This window comes from Orcinus orca, chromosome 8 (genome assembly GCF_937001465.1).
Source record: "Orcinus orca chromosome 8, mOrcOrc1.1, whole genome shotgun sequence".
Taxonomy (NCBI): domain Eukaryota; kingdom Metazoa; phylum Chordata; class Mammalia; order Artiodactyla; family Delphinidae; genus Orcinus; species Orcinus orca.
Genome location: NC_064566.1, coordinates 32,736,510 through 32,757,461, shown reverse-complemented (window position 1 = coordinate 32,757,461; position 20,952 = coordinate 32,736,510). Strand labels below are relative to the sequence as shown.

The 20,952-nt window shown below is 37.7% G+C and overlaps 1 protein-coding gene across 2 annotated transcripts in view; it reads left to right on the top strand.

Moving 5' to 3' along the window:
* Positions 1-1,520: 1,520 nt before the first annotated feature.
* LUZP2 (leucine zipper protein 2) overlaps positions 1,521-20,952 on the top strand; it is a 450,167-nt gene continuing 430,735 nt past the window's right edge. Inside the window, exon 1 of one of the 2 annotated variants that reach the window (XM_033409574.2) lies at positions 1,521-1,653. In XM_033409574.2, the coding sequence (XP_033265465.1) occupies positions 1,592-1,653 (62 nt within the window). In that variant the 5' untranslated portion in view covers positions 1,521-1,591. The remainder of the gene's footprint in view (positions 1,654-20,952) is intronic. The other variant, XM_033409579.2, reaches the window with a different exon arrangement.

Below are 20,952 nucleotides of genomic sequence, written 5' to 3'. Positions count from 1 at the left end.
TACAGGTAATGTCTTCAAAAAATAGACTAAAGGGGAAGTTTCATCTAAATATTACTGTAAATGGCTAGCCCCTGAAAAAACTGGGATATGAGCTGAGCCATCTGGATAGGAATTCCTGGAGAACATCTGACCTTTGCCCTCTAGGGTCTCTGATGCATGTCAACCTCTATTGAACATCAACTTTGTGTTAATCACCGAGTTTGTTATGCTAAGTATGATGTTCCAGGCAACAGTACGGTTTGCTTAAGATTTAGAAGAACACAGTTCTTTGTTGAAAAAAAAAAAAAAAATACAGCTCAGATCTTGATGAGATCTTTCCTCATCTCTATGATAGGGGCTATTTATATTTCTCTAGGTTGGCTCTTGAAACAATCAAATGAAACAATGTATGAAGTAGTGCTTTACAAACATTTATTTAACAAGGTTATCCTGCCAGAATACCCTTGTTGTAAAGATCCTAGAATCGAACATCTTAGTAGATGAAGTTGGCACTATTTTCTAGGATTACTTTTGCAAAATAGAGTTCTATTATTTCATTTTTCTAATTAATTTTTGAAAATAAAGCTTACTAAATATCAGATGTTCATTAACGAAAATTTGGAAACTGTAGAAAAAAATGACAGATAAAATCTTCTGCCTTCCAATACCACCACTCCGAGTTAATTACTAACATTCTGATGATTGTCTCAGTTATGTTTCCTCACCTGAAGAAAAGCCACCCTTTAGGTGAGTGAACCTGTGACACCAACTCCAACCCCACTACCCGTTGGTGGTACAAACAGAGTCACATTGAAATTATAGGAAGGTCAGAAATTTTCAAATCACAGAAACAGCAGACGTCTCAACTGTCTGAAAACCTCTTTAGAGTCCGCGCTTGCGGACTAAGACGCTTGCAATGGCAATACGGTCTCAGGGTGCATTTCTGGACGCTGCTCGCTCCTACTGCCCTTCCATTCACATCAAACGAGTCATTATGCATTTTTAATTAGAATAATATTTTAAACATTCTCTCCAGAGCAACGTTTTTACAAACACTGTTTAATCAAGTGAGGGGCGCCTGCCTATGACTCTAGCCTCCGATAGTCTTTCCCAGTGAATTCTGTTTCACCTCCTGCCGCGAACGCCGGTTCAGTTACTGGCAGATTAGATTTCTCTCCTGGCCCCCGCCTCACCCTTCCCCATCCTATGGAGAAGCGGGAATAAAAAGATCAGGCCCAGGCGGGCGTGCAGCTGGGTGAGTGCAGCCCGTTGACCGGAGCGCGCGGGTCCATCGCTGGGCACCCCCTCCCTCTCCCGCGCCGCCTCCAGCGCGAGTGACAACGCGCCCTCGGGTCTCGGGAGCTGCGGCGGCGAACAATCCCGGGCAGGGCTCGCCTCGCCGGTGACATCACTCCCGAAGATACTCCCCACTCTCAGCGCCTGCCTTCGCAAGGAGTCCGTCCGTTTGCTTGTCGGTTTCCTTCCGTCCGCTGCTGGAGAGGGCTCATTGCTGGCCGGGGACAGAGCCGGGCACTGAGGAGCGACAGGACCCGGAGGACGAGGAGGGAGAGCGCAGGCAGCGAGGAAAGGAGGATCCCGGCAGGTGACAAGCATGAAATTCAGCCCAGCGCACTACCTGCTGCCTCTCCTGCCGGCGCTGGTCCTCAGCACCAGGTGAGTCCAGGAGCGTGAGTGACCTGAGCTGAGGGGAGTTGCCGGTAGGTTGGTCCAACCGCAGGTCACCTGTGGAGGCCAAGGACAGACACTTCAACTGTTTGCATCTCCCGTCTAAGTTAGGGGGGTCTCTCTATAATTCGGGCTCTGAAATCCTTCTGAGGGAGTAGAGCCCTTTCCTAGTTATCCTAGCCCTTAAAGAAATCCTCAGTATTCCTCCCAGTGAGGGAACCAAGTGTTCCTTCCAAAGCCATGTTTCCCTCCAGCGCTAGTAGTAGCAAACAGATAACACGCGGTAAGAGACGAAATAAAGAAAGGAAATTAGACAAGGAGAGTAATGTCACCAGACAGTCTCTGTATACAACGGAGCTGTCTTAATAGCCACAGCGCTTACCTCCTCCCCCAAGTGTGTCTCATTTTAAGGCACAGGGAACCAGAGAAAAATGACAAATCTTGGGAGATGGTTAGCCTTGCACAAAGTTCCTGGACTTGTGAATCAGACTGTTTTCATGTCTTGAGTAGGCTTAGTGGTAGGCACTTTCCTTTGGCTGTCTTGTGAACAGGTCTAATTAAAGAGCACACAAGACGATTAAAAGTTAGAAGACACTCTCAGAGTGCTGATGCAAGGACCGTAGTCAGAAACAATTAAGTACTGTATTCCATCCCTGGCCATAGATGGGACTTTAAGCCCAAGCACAGAGGAGCTATTTTTAGTGGAGGTTTAAAATGCGTTGATTGAAAAGAGTTTTGTGATTCCCCACTGTTGATCAAGTCCCAAAGTTGGTGATGGGTTTTCATTCTTCTTCCACAAGAGCAGCACAAAGGTGGACTGTTTCATTGCCCAGGACTGAGCCTTTATTCTGCATGGCCTGAACATACTGGCAGCAACCTCTCTGCCTTGGCTACTATAAAATAAAATGACCCACACAGGATAAGGATCTTTTCAAATCTATGTGAATGGAAACATTATCTGATTATGTTTCTGCTGGAAAATGAAGAGGGGAAATAGGATTATATCTAATTCTGAAATTGAGAAGTATGAAGGAAACTCATTATGTATGAAAAGTCAGGGCAGCAAAATTCTTGATTCCATTCCTAACTGACACACCCTCTTTCAGACTCTTGTAACCAAACTTTCCTTCTAGTGTGAGGACTGTTTGGTTTAGCCCCAGTAGTTGATGAACTTAGTCTCTGCTTGCAAACAAAGCCCAGGTGACTTTCCCAGACTAAAATGGAATATGAGCTGTATTCTTTATTTTAAGATTGCTTGTCACTTGAGTTCACAAACGGCAGATGGTTTTAAAATCACTTTGCTTCCCGGTACTATAATAACTTGCTCCAATAACAGCCCATTTTAGTATTTGTTTCTAGCTCTACACTCAGTGCTAATCAGCATAATTGTTATTTTTTGAAGTGTCTTGCTATTTACTCTGAACTCTTGTGTTGTGGTTAATAATTACTTGTGAATTCTTCTAGAGAAAGGAAATTCTCAAAGTTTGGGGCATTTAAGTATATGCCTGTCAATATATGCAGAGAATAATAAATATTTAAACAATGGAAGCCCTGCCCACAATGATTTTTAAGTACAGTGAAGCTCTAGTGTTCCAAAAGTACACTTGCTTTTTAAGGATACTATAATTTAAGTGGCTCAGAAATTGAAGTTTTAATGTTGGTTATATACTACAAAAACAAAGAGCCATCACCTTATAAAAGTGTTAATTTTTATAAGGATAAGTTAAAAAAAATAGTCAATGCACTTTTCACAACAAAAATCGAATTAGTCGTTCCTAGTTTACTTTAGATATGAAACTTCTGCAGTGTTGGTTGTATGTGAAAACTGTGACAAGTCTTCTTTAAATTTTCCCTCTTGCCAACTCAACCAAAAGAGCATGCTGGGCTTAAAAAAGCGAAACTTTTCCTAATCGGTGGCATGTCTTATTATTGTGCTTACTCGGTAACAATTTACTGTACTGGATACCCAGATTACCTTGTGACAGTAAGAGAACTTGACAATGAATTGGGAACTATGAATATGTCATTTTGCAAAGAAGAGCTCATGTTTCAATGGACTCTAACAGAGGCCATTCTGTTTGTAGTATTTAAGAGTTCTTGTACGCATTTGGTTAATGTGCACATTAGAACCTAAACTGAACAGGTTTGCAAGAACATTTGCATTAGTAGAGGTGCGCTTATTGCCTGGCTGAGAAAAACTGTGTAGCTGAACCATGACCACCTGTGACAGTAGGCTTTCTAGCCAAAGACTTATGCTAACTTAATTTCGTAGTCACTGGTCCTGTTTGTGAAGCAAAAGGCATTTCACATGCTTCAATTGTGTTGAATGCACTAGCAGAGGGTGGCAGTTGCTAAATTTTCCTATTGCCTTCGGGTGTTATCACTTGTCTTTTATTATTAAGTTCTTTTCAAAGTGTGGAGAACACAGATCTGAGACTCTTGGTGCAAAAAAAAAAAAAAATTATTTGCTTCAACATCTCTTTCTGGGCATAGCTCTTTAATACCTTGCTATTATCTTTCCAATAGGTCTAAGTTCATTTCTGTTTTAAGGTTAATGAATGTGTTCACTAAAGTAAATGCTGCAATTAGAGAAAGATAGTTACCCTAAAATAGTATTCTACCCACAGGGATGAAAACTCTAAAACAATTCTGTCTTTTAAATACGAATTTTTGAATAGCTTTCTGTTTTTATTTTTTCCTTATCCCTGCGTTTTCTGTAGCAACTTTATATGCCGAAGCACAAAAATTCCATAATTTTCACCAAAGTGAACAACATCTATGCCCCCCCAGTCAGAGTTACTTCATTTGTCCTGAAAGAAAGCTAAATGTTCACCTTCAACAATAGCCAAGAACTGTTCTCTGTTTTACTGCTGAACCCCTAGAGGTAAAAAGAGCTGTAATTTCCTGGCATATTGTCTCTCCTATTTATAAAGTATATATAAATTCAAAAAAAATAGAGTTAATTTAATGAATGATGTAGCTAGTGCAGAAATCCATTTAACCTGTACACAAATAAATGTGGTCAAAGAAAGCGAACATATCTTCAGAATAGAATAACTGTACTTTTTAAATAGCCTTATTCTGTAGAAGCATTAAATTGCTGTTCCAAGGCAGCCAGCAATTCACTTCAGAAAGAAGTAGTACAGGTATTGAAAGGAATAGTAGGGTGAAAAAATCTTCAGAAGTTCTTGGTGAAAAGGGACCCATGGAGTGCTGGAGAAGGCTTGTACTTTAGTCTGCTGAACCTCTGTTCCTTTATGCTGTGATTCTACTCTTGATACTTTTGGCTTTAAATGACTTAATGGGGAGAGAACATGGTAGGGGAGGAGTGAAGGTCTACTGACTTCTGGTGGTTTTCCATCAAGCAAGAACTTTAAGCAGATGGTCGGTTATAGTCCTCCCAACAGGAGTCACCTTACAGGTCTGTCCTGGGCCCTCTGATCAGCAGTCACACCACGTGTTTACTTTGGAATGCATTTTTAGATGGTACTGTATATTGAAGATGCCCCAGGCTCCTCTTTGCTCTGTGACTCAATCTCTCCTCAGAATCAAGTTGATGGATAGGATAAAGGAAAGACAAGAGTCACAATAAAAACACAATAAGCACCAAAAAATTTTCATTTTTAAGCAAATAAATTTGATATCCAAAGGAGTCTTACTTTAATTCCCCCAAATTGATCTGAGGTACTATATTTTTTTTGTCCCAAGCCCAGTACACAAGGAGTCTTACCCCACACACACCTTTACATGACCCTGCATACATTTCTTTGTAAGAATTTCTCCATTCTGTGTAATTGAGTTAGAGAAATGTCTCTTCCAGGCCAAGATATTGGCAAAAATGTTTTGACTTTTCTGCGGTACACGGGCCTCCCACTGCTATGGCCTGTCCCGTTGCGGAGCACAGGCTCCAGATGCGCAGGCCCAGCGGCCATGGCTCATGGGCCCAGCCGCTCCGCAGCACGTGGGATCTTCCGGACCGGGACATGAACCCGTGTCCCATGCATTGGCAGGCAGACTCCCAACCACTGCGCCACCAGGGAAACCCAATGTGTTGACTTTTTAAATCCCTTTTCAGGGCCTTAGTTGCCTAATTACAATAGCAGTTTTTTTAATGACTTATTTGTGGAATATCTTTGTGCACTAAATTTTCTTTATAATTAATGAAAGAGACACTGCAAACATTTATGAATTGACTGTACAATTGTCCCAGACCAAACTCTATGTAATTGAAAGGGAGAACTTGACCTACCAACCAGGAAGGAAAAATCACTGAAACCACTGGCGGTATATGGGTGTAATGAAATTATGCTTTCTCATGTGTGTTATGAGAGCGCTTGTGTGTTGTGGGTGCATGTGTGCTATTTTTAACTGACTTCTAGAGGAAAATCTTTTTTAATAAATAGGACAAAATCATTTAAGTAACCTGATTAAACAGATAATGTTTAATATTAAATTTTCTTCTCTAGAAAATCCAAAAAATTCCATTTGAACTTATCTTCATAACATTCAGAAATGTTTTTGATGTTTTCATTATTACACATCAAAAGTGTACTTGCAATAAATCAGTTGTTACATAAGGCAATAAAATAATATATTAGTTACAAATACATGTACCTATAATCTAGTCACATTCAGAAATATTTATATATAAGGTAAAGTTGGATAAATATTAACAACAAGGTTTTAAACAAAGTTTGAAGTGTGAATAGAGGAAAGAGCAAATAAAGTCAATTAAGCAATATCAAAAATAACTTTTACCGAGGACAATGAGAGAAATGATATTTTGTAATTGACATTAGTATCATGCAACATTTGCTAGTTGTATGATGTTAGGTGAATTGCTTAGTCTTTTTTTTTTTTTTTTTGCGGTACGCGGGCCTCTCACTGTTGTGGCCTCCCCCGTTGCGGAGCACAGACTCCGGACGCACAGGCCCAGCGGCCATGGCTCACGGGCCCAGCGCTCCGCGGCATGTGGGATCCTCCCGGACAGGGGCACGAACCCGTGTCCCCTGCATCGGCAGGCGGACTCTCAACCACTGCGCCACCAGGGAAGCCCTGCTTAGCCTTTTTATCCAGTTTTCTCATGTAGAAAATAGGACTACTCATAGGAACTACCTGAGGGGGGCTGTGGTAAAGACTGAATGAGTTCATCTAAAAACAGAGTTTACCATATTCCGTGGAACATAGTAAGTACTTAACAGAGGTTAGCCTGTGCAGCTATTACTATATAGTTATTATTTTCATGAAACTTTTGTATCTGTGATTGATCTGGACATAGCAGAATAAATGAAAACTTGGATGCAAATAAATTGGACGGCACAAAATTAACAAGAGTGACAGTCATCATGCAAAAGAAAGAAAAGATCGCCAAAGAAGAGGGGAAGCAGGAGAAATAATGAGGATTACTTGGTAAATCGGGTGGGTCTTTGGAAAGTGTTTTGGTTCCTGGATGGTACTGTGCACTTTGGTGAACACCATGAAAAATTCTGATATTTAATTTTACCATATAGAATATGATTTAGCACAAAAGTGTATGATTAGCAATATTTAATTTATATAGCTACAAGTGAATTTAATTAAATTGCATAAATTGTACCATCAAGTCAAAGCCGTGAGCATAAGCATCAATGAATAAAAAAGGATGCTTTCAAGCTACATAGGCAATATTGATATAAAAGTTTCTACAACTTTATTTTCTACTTGTTAATCAATTTCATCATCCATCAGCAAGCTATAAAAGGTAGAAACATTTAGAAAAATTAAGGGAAGAAAATGTAGATTTTTTTTTCTACTATTGAAAACAATTTGAGAACTGCTGATATAGAAAAAGCTCAACTGCTATATGTCTTAAGAATCATCACATAAAAGGGACTTTATAGTAAACCAATTTTGAAAAGAGCTTTGGAGATCATGTACTCTCAACTAGTTTGCACATAGTTTATCATAAACTCTTCATAGTTGTGCTATGAAATTCTGACTATTAAATGAAAAAGTGTGTATATTTTTGCCATAGATTACTGTGTGTGTATGCATATGTCATTATATGTCAATTGAGTGGATCATAGAACGGGGTATAATTTGCTGCTAAGGGAAAAGAAAAGACATAGATCATGTTAAGTCTGCATCAGAAAGGGGCACATGTTTACTGAGACATTTAGAAATGTTGCTTCATGATCATAAGATGCAAAAAATATATATATCGAAAGTAAACCATTCCATTCAGACACAATCTAAAATTCAACCAAATAAACACTGTGCTCTGAAAATGCTTTCATGAATACTAGGAGACATCGTTATACCATAGGTAGTGATTGCATTGCAAATTACGTCTGACTTGCTTGGTGCCGCTTTCGAGTTTTTTAATCTCTTTGAGTGTACTTTAAAGAGTCTGTTATTGGGAAACATGCTGTGAATACAAGGTTGTGTTCTCATCCAAAGCCCTTCATATTAGAGGTGAGAAGACTGAGGTCCAGAGTGACTGAGACTTCCCTAAGACCACAGAGGAAAAGCAAAACAAGAACCCAGAACTTTCCCTAGTGCTCTCTCTTCTATCATATGATTACTCTCCATGTCATCTCTTCTGTAATTAAGACGCATTGGTATAGTTGGTACCTACCTTATATCCAGAACTATTCTAGTTACTGTAGAGTATAAGGTAATTTAAAAAATTCTCCAGCCACGTAGAATCATGATAGAACAACATGCTGTAGTCAAAGGGAATTACAATAATGAGCTGAACACCATGTGTTCACCTGTATTCAGTTGTTTTTTGAAGAGTGAGTTGGCCTAAAAAAGATTTCCAGGTCATTTTCAAAACCCAAAGCAGAGTCACTAATGAGTTCTCAACTTTGCACAATTCACCTTGCAAGAGATACACCTATAGTGGTTACTGTTGGCTTTTCAGTTCTATTGTAAGGTGATATTTTTGGTACCTTTGGGATCTTTTCATTGAAACTCTTTCCTATAAGTGTAGTTCCTGGGAGACATTTGCTTATATATATTCCTCACCTATTAAATCTATACTGCAACTGTGTAGTATTGTTCAATGGGTAGCATACTGAACTGTCTTACAAAGATGAGTTCCTAAATATGTTCATATCTAGCTTTAATTTATGGTGATATTACATTTCATTTGGTTTACATGTCTCTATACTTTCATCATAGCCTATACAATTTTTAGTTATATAACATTTTTTAGGGCAAAGTGGTAATAGATTTCATTCTACACATACATATCATAAACTCCCTGCCTTTGGATAGGTTTCTTAACCATTCTGACACTTAAATTTCTCATCTATAAAATGGAAAATAATAATGTCCAATATTTAGGGCCATTAAGATTGAAGAAAGTATATTAAGTTCTCTCTCAGTACCTGCATATAGCTGTACTCTTCGTCCTTCAGGAAATCCTAAGACATGTTAGCTATTACTATATGTAGAAATTACTATGATTCAGTGTGTTGATTTTATATTGGATACCTCAAGCAATCAACATTTAATTATTTTATTAAAAATCAAAGTAAATTAATTCCTTAAATTAATTTCGAAGTTCTTGACTGACACAGCCAAAATAATAAAATCGTAGTTTATTCTTGATATGATTCTTCTAGGGGTAGGGTCAGGAGGGAATTGAGCTCAGTGAATGCTCCTTAGGAAAAATGGAACAAAAAGCATGCGATGACTTGCTGCCTTCCAAAGCAGTCCTTTCAGCTGAGCTAAGGTATCGGCAAAGGCTAATGTAGATTCTGGGTTAGCCTTTATCTCATGTCCCTATGGAGGATGTGACTTTCTGTGACTTCCTCCTGTTTATCCTCAAAAGGGTTTCTAATTAATTCCCCATCTTTTAACTCTGTTCAACACACAACTCTGAGCATCTAGAAGCACTTACTCAGTGAGTAACTTGAGATGAATGGGGTAGGGGTTACAGGAAATGTTTGTGGTGTCATATGTGTTAAATCCAAAGAATATGGAATCAAACAGACTTTGAGTCAGCTTTACTAGCTAAATGATTTTAGAAATGTCAATTAACATCTCTTAGCCACATTTTTCTCATCGATGAAAAGGCAATAACATTGCCTCTCCCATATAGATTTGTCAAGAGGATCAAATAAGCTAATGTACAAAAAGAAGAGTTTCTAGCACAGAGAAATACAACTCAGTATATTGCCAATTTTACATTACCTGGCTGAAAGGATTAGAGATTTTACCCTACCAGAGTGTATTGCATTTCAGAAAGAGCAGTCCTTAATAAAAACTTTTACTTGGTATAGGCAAGACAAAAGTGTTGGTGAACAGATTTTGGAACTCAGCCTTATCCTCCCTTATTACAGATGAAAAACAACAACAACAACAACAAAAAACCCTGAATGGAGAATGTATTTTCCTCCAAGCTCATGTGGATGATTTGAGACCAATGTGAAAGTCAATTCCAAATCACCGTAACCAATTCCAGTTAGGAACACTGATTTAAATACATGCAATACCTCAAGAAAAATAGTATGGAAAACTAGTATGACATGACCTAGCTTCTATTCTGAGTCTGAAAGCTCCAAATTATGTTGCTAATAATTTTTACTTATCCAGTTAAACATTAAATATAGTTATTGAAATTATATTACCATATCACACTAATTCCTTTAAAGAAGGTTCATTTTTTGAGTTGACCTAAAGATGGCAGGACCAAAAAGATGTATCTTGAAGTAGGACAGCATAAACACCAACAATCCTTTGGACAAGTAGAGGATTCTGGATTTTAAAATTAAGTAGTCTCACAATGGGTAAGGTTGGTCATGATCTCCATAGAATGGTGGAGAAGGGGCTGGAGTGGCCAAGGGAAATAAAAAGCCTAGCTCCCTAGGGCACTTTGAATGCTATGTGCATGAACAGAGATGGTAGGAGTAGAAAGGAAAGTCCTCAATCACTAGCCTTCCTCTTTTTCTTGTTTTTTTTGTTATTTTAATTTTATCTTTTCTAATGCTGGCAGTCATTCATTTCTGGTCTTTGCAGTAAGCTAAGTTCTTAGCATTGAGCAGAAAAGGCGGGGGAGGGGGCTGCTTTAAATTATAAAAGAAACAAGAAAATGCATGAAGAATTTAAGTGACATGTTGGCAAGAAGCAGATATGGTTGAGTAAGCTTTATATTGTTGAGAACATGTAGCTTTTTCCTTCAGATACCACAAAATGAAATGTGAGCTCATTCTACAAAAAAAGTTCACATAAGAATGGGGGAAAACTGTTTTTTTTTTTCTGACACTACAATTTAGAAAAATATTGAAAGATACTGAATCCCTTTTGTGTAAAAGGGAATTTTTTATGTATGCATTTTTTGTTTGTATGTCTTTATTTCAATTGGTATTTTATATGACATGTAAGTTACAGATTCAGCCACTAATGTTGAGGACTAATTATTGCCCTGGCAGTGTGCTAGATGCTTACTCTCTGTCACTCAACCCTTACTTCCTTGCAACACATTATACTTATACATGTTTTATCACTAGGGAGAAGGAATTTTGGATATATTAAATAATTAGCCCATATTTTCCCAGCTAGAAAGTGGTCAGATCCTAGCTCATTTTTCTGAGAATCGTTTTGTGAATGAAACTATACCTATGTCTATAAAATGTAATCTCTGCATAAATACACACTGAAGAAAAAAACTTATAAACAAGAATGCTGAAACTAGACTGTGTTGGCAAATAGCTGCATGTTTGCATGAGGTGGGACAGGCTACATTAAAAACATTCTTAAATAAAGCAGCCAAAGAAATTCATTATTTTTAAACCAGATAAATTGAAGCCTTTATTATAAGTACAAAATTCTGCAAGCTAATTTCAATATTCCTATGTAGAAAATATATGTTTCCTCAGATCAGTATTTCTCAAAGTACACTCCTCAGTGTACCTAAATCAGAATCCCCTGGGATGCTTATTAAAAAGGCTACTTCCTTGTCCCTGCCGTAGACAGATTAGATTAGATTCTCTGAGGAAGGGGCCAAAGAATTTTCATTTTAATGTGGAAATCAGATGCTTTCTATCTGAAAATTTGGAAACTATTTGAAACTGTAGATTCTGGAACACTTTGATCTCTTGAGCACTTGCTTAACATGGGCATTGCAGCTGAAGTCAAGAAGATGGAAAGATGGTGATGTTTTGGCAAAAAATAACACCTATTTTCACATGTATATAAATGAATTTAATAGGTGAGAATCTTGTCACATACCAAGGCTGCATTTATCAATCAAGTTGCATGAAAATAATTCTCTGCCTCCTGCGCTTTTCTACAGAGGGCTAAGAAACTAAAATTAAACTCAAATAAACTAAATGGTATAAAACTATATGACATGGATTTATCAGGGGGCATACTTTATTTAGAAAGTACTTGATAGCAAGGTGAAATCTTACTGATAGCACTGAAAAGAATGAAAACTCCACTTTCTCCTTCACATTTTAGCCTGGTAAAAATGAAAATTTTGATCCCCACCTCCTTCATTAGTAGCAGTTGGTTTTGACTGATGTGGAAAAACAGATTTTGTTTCAATTAACTTTATGTGTTAAACAGAATGTGCAACTATGTCAGCCATATTGCCTGCTTCTTTTCCTCTCTGCAGTATCAGTTAGTTCTCCTGAAATAATAAAAGAATCAAAAGATGATATGATAATAAATAAGAGCTAACACTTATGTAATATCTTAAACCAGGTTAATCCTCACAGACTTCTTGTGAGGTGGTGGTTGTTGTTGCCTCCATTTTATATCTGTGGAGACTAAGGCACACAAGGGTTAGATTACTAACCCTCAGTTATAAAGTGGTAGGTAGTGGAGTCTAAAGTCAAACTCCAAATAGTTTTCTAGCCCATGTTCTTAATCACTGTGCTACAGCGCCTCCTAGTGTGTAAAGTAAAACACTGGCATGACCCTAAATCTGCGTCAGCCTCATATGTGGGTTCCGATTTACACCATGAGAGGACAGAAAAATGTAACTTCCTCTCAGGTTTCCTCTAAGTTCACAACTAAATATAACAGAAGGTCCTTTCTTTAAAGTTCCAGCTAAAATAATGTTCATTTTATTTTGTTTTTATTGTGAAAGAAAAATAATCATGAATTTGTGTAATATGGTCTTTATTTGTGGATGTTGTTTTTCCAAGTCACACCAGGGACCTGTAGTGTCCTACCATCTGGCTCCAGATAGCTTCCATGTTTCAGCTGTGGAGCTTAGAAACGTGGTGGGAATCAGACTGACCTGCGTTCTAACTGCAGCTCAGCACTTGCTACCTGTGTGATCCTACCTAATAGTAGGTAAAGGTTATTGTTTGTTTTTTTGTGTGCAAGAATTGTACTACACATTTCTTTAGGATTACTTTAATGCTTTTTTGTACTTCATGAATGTGCTTTATAGATTAGAACACTGAAGATTAGAGAAGTTAATATACCTAAAGTCACAACATTACTAAAGGTAGAGGTGAATTTTTTTTTTTTTTTTTTTTTTTTTTTTTCCTGTACGCGGGCCTCTCACTGTTGTGGCCTCTCCCGTTGCGGAGCACAGGCTCCGGATGCGCAGGCTCAGCAGCCATGGCTCACGGGCCCAGCCGCTCCGCGGCATGTGGGATCTTCCCGGACCAGGGCACGAACCGGTGCCCCCTGCATCGTCAGGCGGACTCTCAACCACTGCGCCACCACGGAAGCCCTAGAGGTGAAATTTGAACCCACAATTTAATAGACATAGCCTCAAGGTCAGGATCCTCATACAGTAAAGTTAACACTGAAATTCGTGGTATCAGGCATTTGGGAGGTAACTCAGAAACAAAGGAGCTGTTGAGAGCCACATGCAGACTAGTGTAAAAACCAGACTTGTGCCATACACGCACGTGGATGAGTGAGCTAAGGGGTCTGGTGTACGCAACTCATTCAAAATATCCCCATGTCATGAATAGTGTCACCTTTTGTTTTACAGATGTGAAAGTTAACAGACTCATTATTTGAACTCAGCCTATCCTGAAACCTAACCTAATAATAATAATAATTATTATTATCATTATTAGTATTATGGCCCCCAGATTTTCCTTACAAAGTTTGTGTCGTTGTTTTACTGGAACTGCACTTCCATTTGTAGTCAGAAGATGGCACTGTGAAGTATGAAGTATAGTACAGTCATCTCCGTTCTAGATTTAACCTGTTCATTGACTGAAACATTCATCTCAAAATTGATGTCTAAAATAATCTGGCTTCATTTCACATCAAAATAATTACCAAAGATAAATGTATGTATATTCATGTACATGTATATATGCATGTATATATGATATATACTATATAGTATACATGTATTTTATAATATATGCAATTATAATAAATTATCTATATATTACACATAGTTATTTTACAGTTTTTTGAGAATTTATCCTTGAAAATAGGCTTTGTTTGGAAACACAGTGCTGTTAGCTTGGTCCCATTCATCACTACGTTGATTCCTACAAGTCTAGTTTCCTCCTGAGTGGAATTGGACCTGAAAGTTTAATAATGGACCCATTTCCCCAATGTACTCTTAATTAAAAGAATTTTCCAGGACAGACTTTAAGGGAAGTAGGCATTATGTGAGGGAGACAAGGATATCTGACATATAGAATTTAAATTTTAATTTTTATACATACTCATATCTTTTCACTTCATTCTGTGTAGCAGTTAGTAATAACTCCTTTTTATAGATGAGGAGACTGTTAGTAATGACAGGTAGGTGGCCCAGAGCCAGGGCTGAGTTTGGCTTTCGCAACACCCAAGTTACCTTGGGACCTGGAAAGTTAGACTGTAAAGGAGGCAGAGTTGCCTTGTCTTAGTCTGCTTTGGCTCCTATAACAAAATAGCATAGACTGGGTGGCTTAAGCCACAGACACACACTTCTCACAGTTCTGGAGGCTGGGGAGTCCAAGCTTAAGGTGCTGGCAGATCCACTGTCTAATGAGAGCACTCCTCCTGGTCTGCAGACAGTGGTCTTCTTGTTGTATCCTTACCTGATGGATCAGAGAGACAGAAAGCACAGTCTTGTGTATCTTCTTCTAAGAGCACTAGTGTCATCATGAGGGTTCTACCCTCATGACCTAATTACCTCTCAAAGGCCCCACCTCCTAATTCCATCCCAGTGAGGGTTAGGGTTTCAACATATGAATTTCAAACGGACACAAACATGCATCCATAACATGCCTGTTAAAAGATGAAGCAAAGGCTATCATCCTGGAAGGGTTTAAAGGAGGTGGTACATATGCAATATTTGATGTTTTGTCATGCGTGATTTTGGTCCTATGTTTGTTAGTGTACCTTTCATAAGTCGATGTGAGTACCTGCCTATAGCCCTTACGTCTTTAATCAGCTAAGATGCAATTTCTTGGTATGTATCAGAAAATGCCAAATAATAGTGCCTTAAGCAAAACAGAAGTTCATCACTCTCTCACCTAAGATATACATAGAAGAGGAAATGCAGGGTTGGTTGATTCTCCTGTCTGGCATAGTTTAAGTCTCTGTTTTTCTTTATTATTATTATTTTAACAAAATAGATGGTGATTTTTTTGCCACCTGAGATATTAGTGTGATTTTTATGTCAATTGATAGAGACCAGCTAACATCACAAGTTCCTCTTAAAGATAAATAAATGAAAATTGTATTTGCTGACATGCCAGTTAACCAAAAATGAAATCACTTTTGCCTGCTTTTGAATTCATGTTTGATCATGTCTGAACTGGAAACATCTATACATGAAAGAAAGTCTACACAGAGTCATAAGATGATTAGTCATGATCCTGTAGTAATCATTGGTAATGTTTTATTTTATTTTTATAGTCAATGTAGCAAGAGAAAGAAATGGATGAGATTTGTCCCAGGCCAACAACTATGTTTTAAAGCACTTTCAGATATTTGGAAAACATAAATTTATCAATGGCCATTTTAAAATTATGTTGCTATTTTGACTATCTGTTTAAAGAATTGAAAGTGTAAAGATTATTTTTTTTAATATGCTCAAGACCTGTGTAACACAAAACAAATAACGTTTTGTCTGTGACTCCTTTCTATCCATCATTCCTTACAACTATAGTAAGTTTCAGGGCCAAGATTTGGACCCTAGGCTCTGATTCCACAGCCTAGATTGTACGATGAAAGATCAGTAGATGGATCCCATCAGTCCTAAGCAAAGGCTAAATTCTGGTAGAAATGTGTGACTTGTTCTTTCAGGAAATCACCAGCTTTTGTCTACTGCAACCTTTCAAACACTGAATGTAGAGAGTGTTTATCCCAAAGAAGTGCTGAAAGGGTGATAGGCTGGGAAAATAAGAATTGCCAGACAGAATGCTAAGTGGAGGGCAAAGTGACAATGGAACCGATTTAGTGTTTTGATGCAAGTATAGTACATTCTGCACATACAGTCAGGATTCCCTGGTGACATTTTGTAATAAGAAGTGCATCTGGGGAAAGCAAAACAAAAAACAAAAAACCCAGACCTTTGGAAAATAGAATGTTTTAAAGATGAGTGGTGAGCGCCGTGACCATAAACAGATGCTCACAGTGCGTCACTGGCATTGAATTAGAGTTTGTGGAGGAGGAGACTGGATTGTTGGGAGAAAAAGGCTCCACTGAATGCAGGCAGTGACTGTTTTCTGTTGTTTAGGGGGTTAGTTTTGTTCTGGCTATAAAAAGGACGTAAAAGACAAACTGTCAGAAAGAGGGAGATAAATATTTCGTGGGGATGAGTCCCTTATTCCTCATTCATAGTGAAACTGAGAGTGTAGTAACATGAGAAGAATGGATTCAGAATAAGTGAGTTTGCCTTATAGCTGAGCAACCCTAAGCAAATAAAACAGTCTCTACATCTCAGGAGAACTGAGGAGGGTGTAGCGAAATGAGGAATGTGAGGGAGACCAAATGTCAGAGAGTAAAGTTTCCCATCTCTGGGAATAGAGAGGAGAGAGTTGTAGAAGGTGTCACAGAACTACATGATTTTCAACACTTAAAAGTATTCAGGAAAAAATTGTTTAGGAAAGTAAATCTCAGGAAGAAGACAGCTATGTATAAAGGCACTAAGATGAATAGTAATAATCATAATGATAAAAAATTCAAAGTTATAGCTTCTAAGCAGAATTGTAAAAAGTTAGTGGAAAATAGGTCATCCATTTGCCATTTCCATACTAAAAAAAAAAAAGAAAAAGAAAGAAAAAACCCTTCTTATGTTTATATAAATTTGAATGAAAATTGTCACATAAATGAATTTTATGTGACTTAAGGACGTCAAGCAAATTTTATATTAAGAATTTATATATCAAAAAAACAAACAACCCGATCCAAAAATGGGCAGAAGGCCTAAATAAACATTTCTCCAAAGAAGACATACAGATGGCCAACAAACACATGAAAACATGCTCAACGTCTCTAATTATAAGAGAAATGCGATTCAAAACTACAATGAGGTATCACCTCACACCTGTCAGAATGGCCATCATCAAAAAATCTACAAGCAATAAATGCTGGAAAGGGTGTGGAGAAAATGGAACCCTCTTGCACAGTTGGTGGGAATGTAAATTGATACAACCATGGTGGAGAACAGTATGGAGTTTCCTTAAAAAACGAAAAACAGAACTACCATATGACCCAGCAATCCCACTACTGGGCATATACCCTGAGAAAACAATAATTCAAAAAGACACATGCACCCCAATGCTCATTACAACACTATTTACAATAGCAAGGTCATGGAAGCAACCTAAATATCCGTTGACAGACGAATGGATAAGGAAGATGTGGTACATGTATACAATGGAATATTACTCAGCCATAAAAAAGAACGAAATTGGGTAATTTTTAGACACATGGATGGACCTAGAGACTGTCATACAGAGTGAAGTAAGTCAAAAAGAGAAAAACAAATATCGTGTATTAACACATACATGTGGAATCTAGAAAAATGGTATAGATGATCTTATTTGCAAAGCAGAAATAGAGACACAGACGCAGAGACCTAACGTATGGACACCAAGGGGGGAAGGGAGGAGTGGGATGAATTGGGAGTTTGGGATTGACATACATACACTACTATGTATAAAATAGATAACTAATGAGAACCTACTGTATTGCACAGGGAACTCTACTTAGAGCTCTGTGGTGACGTAAATGGGAAGGAAATCCAAAAGAGGGGGTATATGTATACATATAGCTGATTCATTTTGCTGTACGGTAGAAACTAACACAACATTGTAAAGCAACTATACTCCAATAAAAATTAATTATAAAAAAATAGCTTAAGTTTCTGTGGATGTTTATCCAATGTGAAAAGAAGCCTGTAAGAGTAAAATTGATCTTTTTTTTTCATAAGAATGTGTCATTTAAAGAAAAAGTACATCAGTCAAATCTTTATAAAAATTTTAAAAAAAGAATTTATATATACATAATGTATTGCAACTAAGGTATTATCACTATCTACAAGTACATTTATATAATTTTCAAATAGAGTAGAATACTTTATTGGGTTCACAAATAAGTGAGGCAGATCTGCCTTTGAGCAGGCAATACACACACGCATGCACACAGACACACACATACACACCCGTGTGCTACATCTTCAGCCTTGTATAAAATTGTGTAATAACTGTACAGTCTTGCCTGTGTTGAGGTGGGGAATCAGGTTGGCCAGAAATTTTTCAAGGTTAAGTTCCAACCCCCATAAGAGAAGGAGAAAATTAGAATGCAAGGAAAATAACATAGTCTCATGTTCCAGGGAGTTGAGAGGATATCAGTTTGGTCCAGTATCCAACATCCCAGCATATGGAATATTCATATGAGAAGATAACATATTGTAACAGATTTCAGAGACTGCAGTAGATCTTTTTGGTGCCTGGTCCATCTTCACTAGGAGTGCGCCATTTGCCTGTTGCTTTTTCTGGTACCAGTTGCTTTTGGTGGCACCAAATGCTAATGAATCACCTAAAAAATTACAGAAAAATGACCTTAATGAGATTTTTTGCCTAATCCTGGGTTTTATTCATCCTCTATTTCAGCAACACCTTCTCCTATCCCTAACCTCCCTTAATGGGGTCCCTTTCTCTACCCCTGCATACTGTGTACTTTCTCCCCCATCTCACCCCCAACCCGGTGCCTAATTAGGCTTCCTCTCCCACCCTGGGTGTGATACACCCTCTCCCTCCATTGTCCCCCAACCTCCTCGTGCCCGATCCCCAGTCTCTACAGTCAACAACCATGTGGGTCTACCTCTGTGGTGCAATGCATGCTCCAAGCTTCTCTAGGGACCAAGGGAAGCTAGTCTTCTGCTGGGACCACTTCTTTGCTGAACGTTTTTGTTCTATCATGTTCCGTCTCAACTTCTTTTGAAAGTACTCACTCATTGAGATAAAATCAGTTTCCAAAGGAGGCCCCTCTTAGGCTTTACTTTTGGGAAAACAGACGTAAGATAGAGGCTGATCTACCTCGGTTGAATCCTAGTCTTCCACATTACTGGCTATGTGACCTTGAATGAGCTGTTGAAAATTCTTTATGATAATTTGTTTCATTTGAATTGGAAAAATAACCAATCTGGAAGTCTTGTTGTGAAGATTAACAGATAACAGATTTAAAACACCTGTCACTTATACATATTTAATATATGATACTTTTCTTTACCATTTAATTATGGAAATTAATGCAAAACCTATTTTTGTGAAATGTGAATAGGTTTTATGTGAATGTGAAATTCTGTGACCACTAGAGGTGGAATAATCTCTACGATGCAATCTGTGCCTCAAAACTCTTTGTATGGCTTCTTTTTCAGGGTTTGATAATTTCTTGTTACCATATGTATTAGATTTCTCTTGTAATCCTCCCTAATACAAAATACATAATTTTTAAAAAATCATCTGTGTTCTAAGTTGAACCATATAAATGAAATCTTATTTGAAAAAGACAACTGCCTGTCCAAAGAATTACTGCTACAGTTTAAGAATTCTATACATCTTTTATGTAAAAATTTATCCTATTTATTCAATCTCATTTTTATTTTTTCTTACATATCTATTGACTCCAAAAATATCAACCACCTCAGTGAGGGCATCGATCACATCACTTGCGTAAGTTTAATTATTTGAGCCAATTTCTATAATTTTTTTCTTAAAAATCCACTTAAGGAGGTTGAATTTATCAGATGGTATAAGGTAGTTATGTTGCTGCTCAAAGTTATTTTTATGTTGTGTTTAACACTTATGGTATATGAGAGGCTGTTTTTAATTACATCAAAGTCCTGCCTTTTTATCACTGAGCAAGTAATTTCCCTCCCATTAAAAAAAAAACAAAACAATTTACTTTATCTTTGGGTTTCTAAGATGACATATTCCAGGAATTGTTTTTGAAATGTGGGGTACTTAACACTTTGTAGTGATTAAGGTTCTACTGACTTGGAAAATAAAATGGAAATGATGAAGGGGAAATGATTCTTTGAGAAGAAGGGATTAAAAGGGCTTTAATTCATCATACTTTATTAGTGAATAAAATAATAACAAATACTAATAGAGAATAATTAGACAGCACTTACGAGTTAGACATTACCTCATTTAATCTATGTTGCTTAATTAAATTATTATATACAATGTATAAATGAGTATATTACAGCTTAGCTAAGGCAAGAGGCTTCAGCTGGCCAGCTGGTCAATGATGGAGCCAGAACGGTGGAGCCCAGGGATGTCTGAAGCTAAAGTCTAGGTTCTTTGACACTTTAGTCATGGCTGTTAAAGTCCTTTGAATATTTTGAGGAAAAATCTGATGTAGCTATTTTTCCTTTGTAACATTCTATACTTACAGGTTGGCCTAGCACAAAATAAATAGCTACCTGAAGGTATGTTATCCTTTCTATAAATCATCAGGGAGAAATCTTAATTCACTTGATTTTAGTGTGGGCTTCAAATGCCTGTCTCTGTCTTTGTCTCTCTATCTCTGTCTCTATTTCTCTTTCCAATTCTTCCTCTCCCTCCCTTTTTCTCTCCTGGCTGCCAGCTCTGGCAAAGGGAGCCACCTCTCCCCCACTAACTTAATTGTTTTTAATTGAGTGAGAATTTCAGTGGGTCCATAGACTCTTAAATTTAAGAGTTTGGGATAATTCAGGCTATATTCTAGGGACAGAAGATTGTGGTTTCAGAAGCAAGAAATAATTTACCTCAAGAAAGCATAAGGAAGTACCATAGCCTGAGAAAGAGAAGTGTGCAGACCCTTCCTCCTCCTTAAACAAATCTAAAAGAAACTGCTAAAAATTATTAACGGATATGTTTATTGATT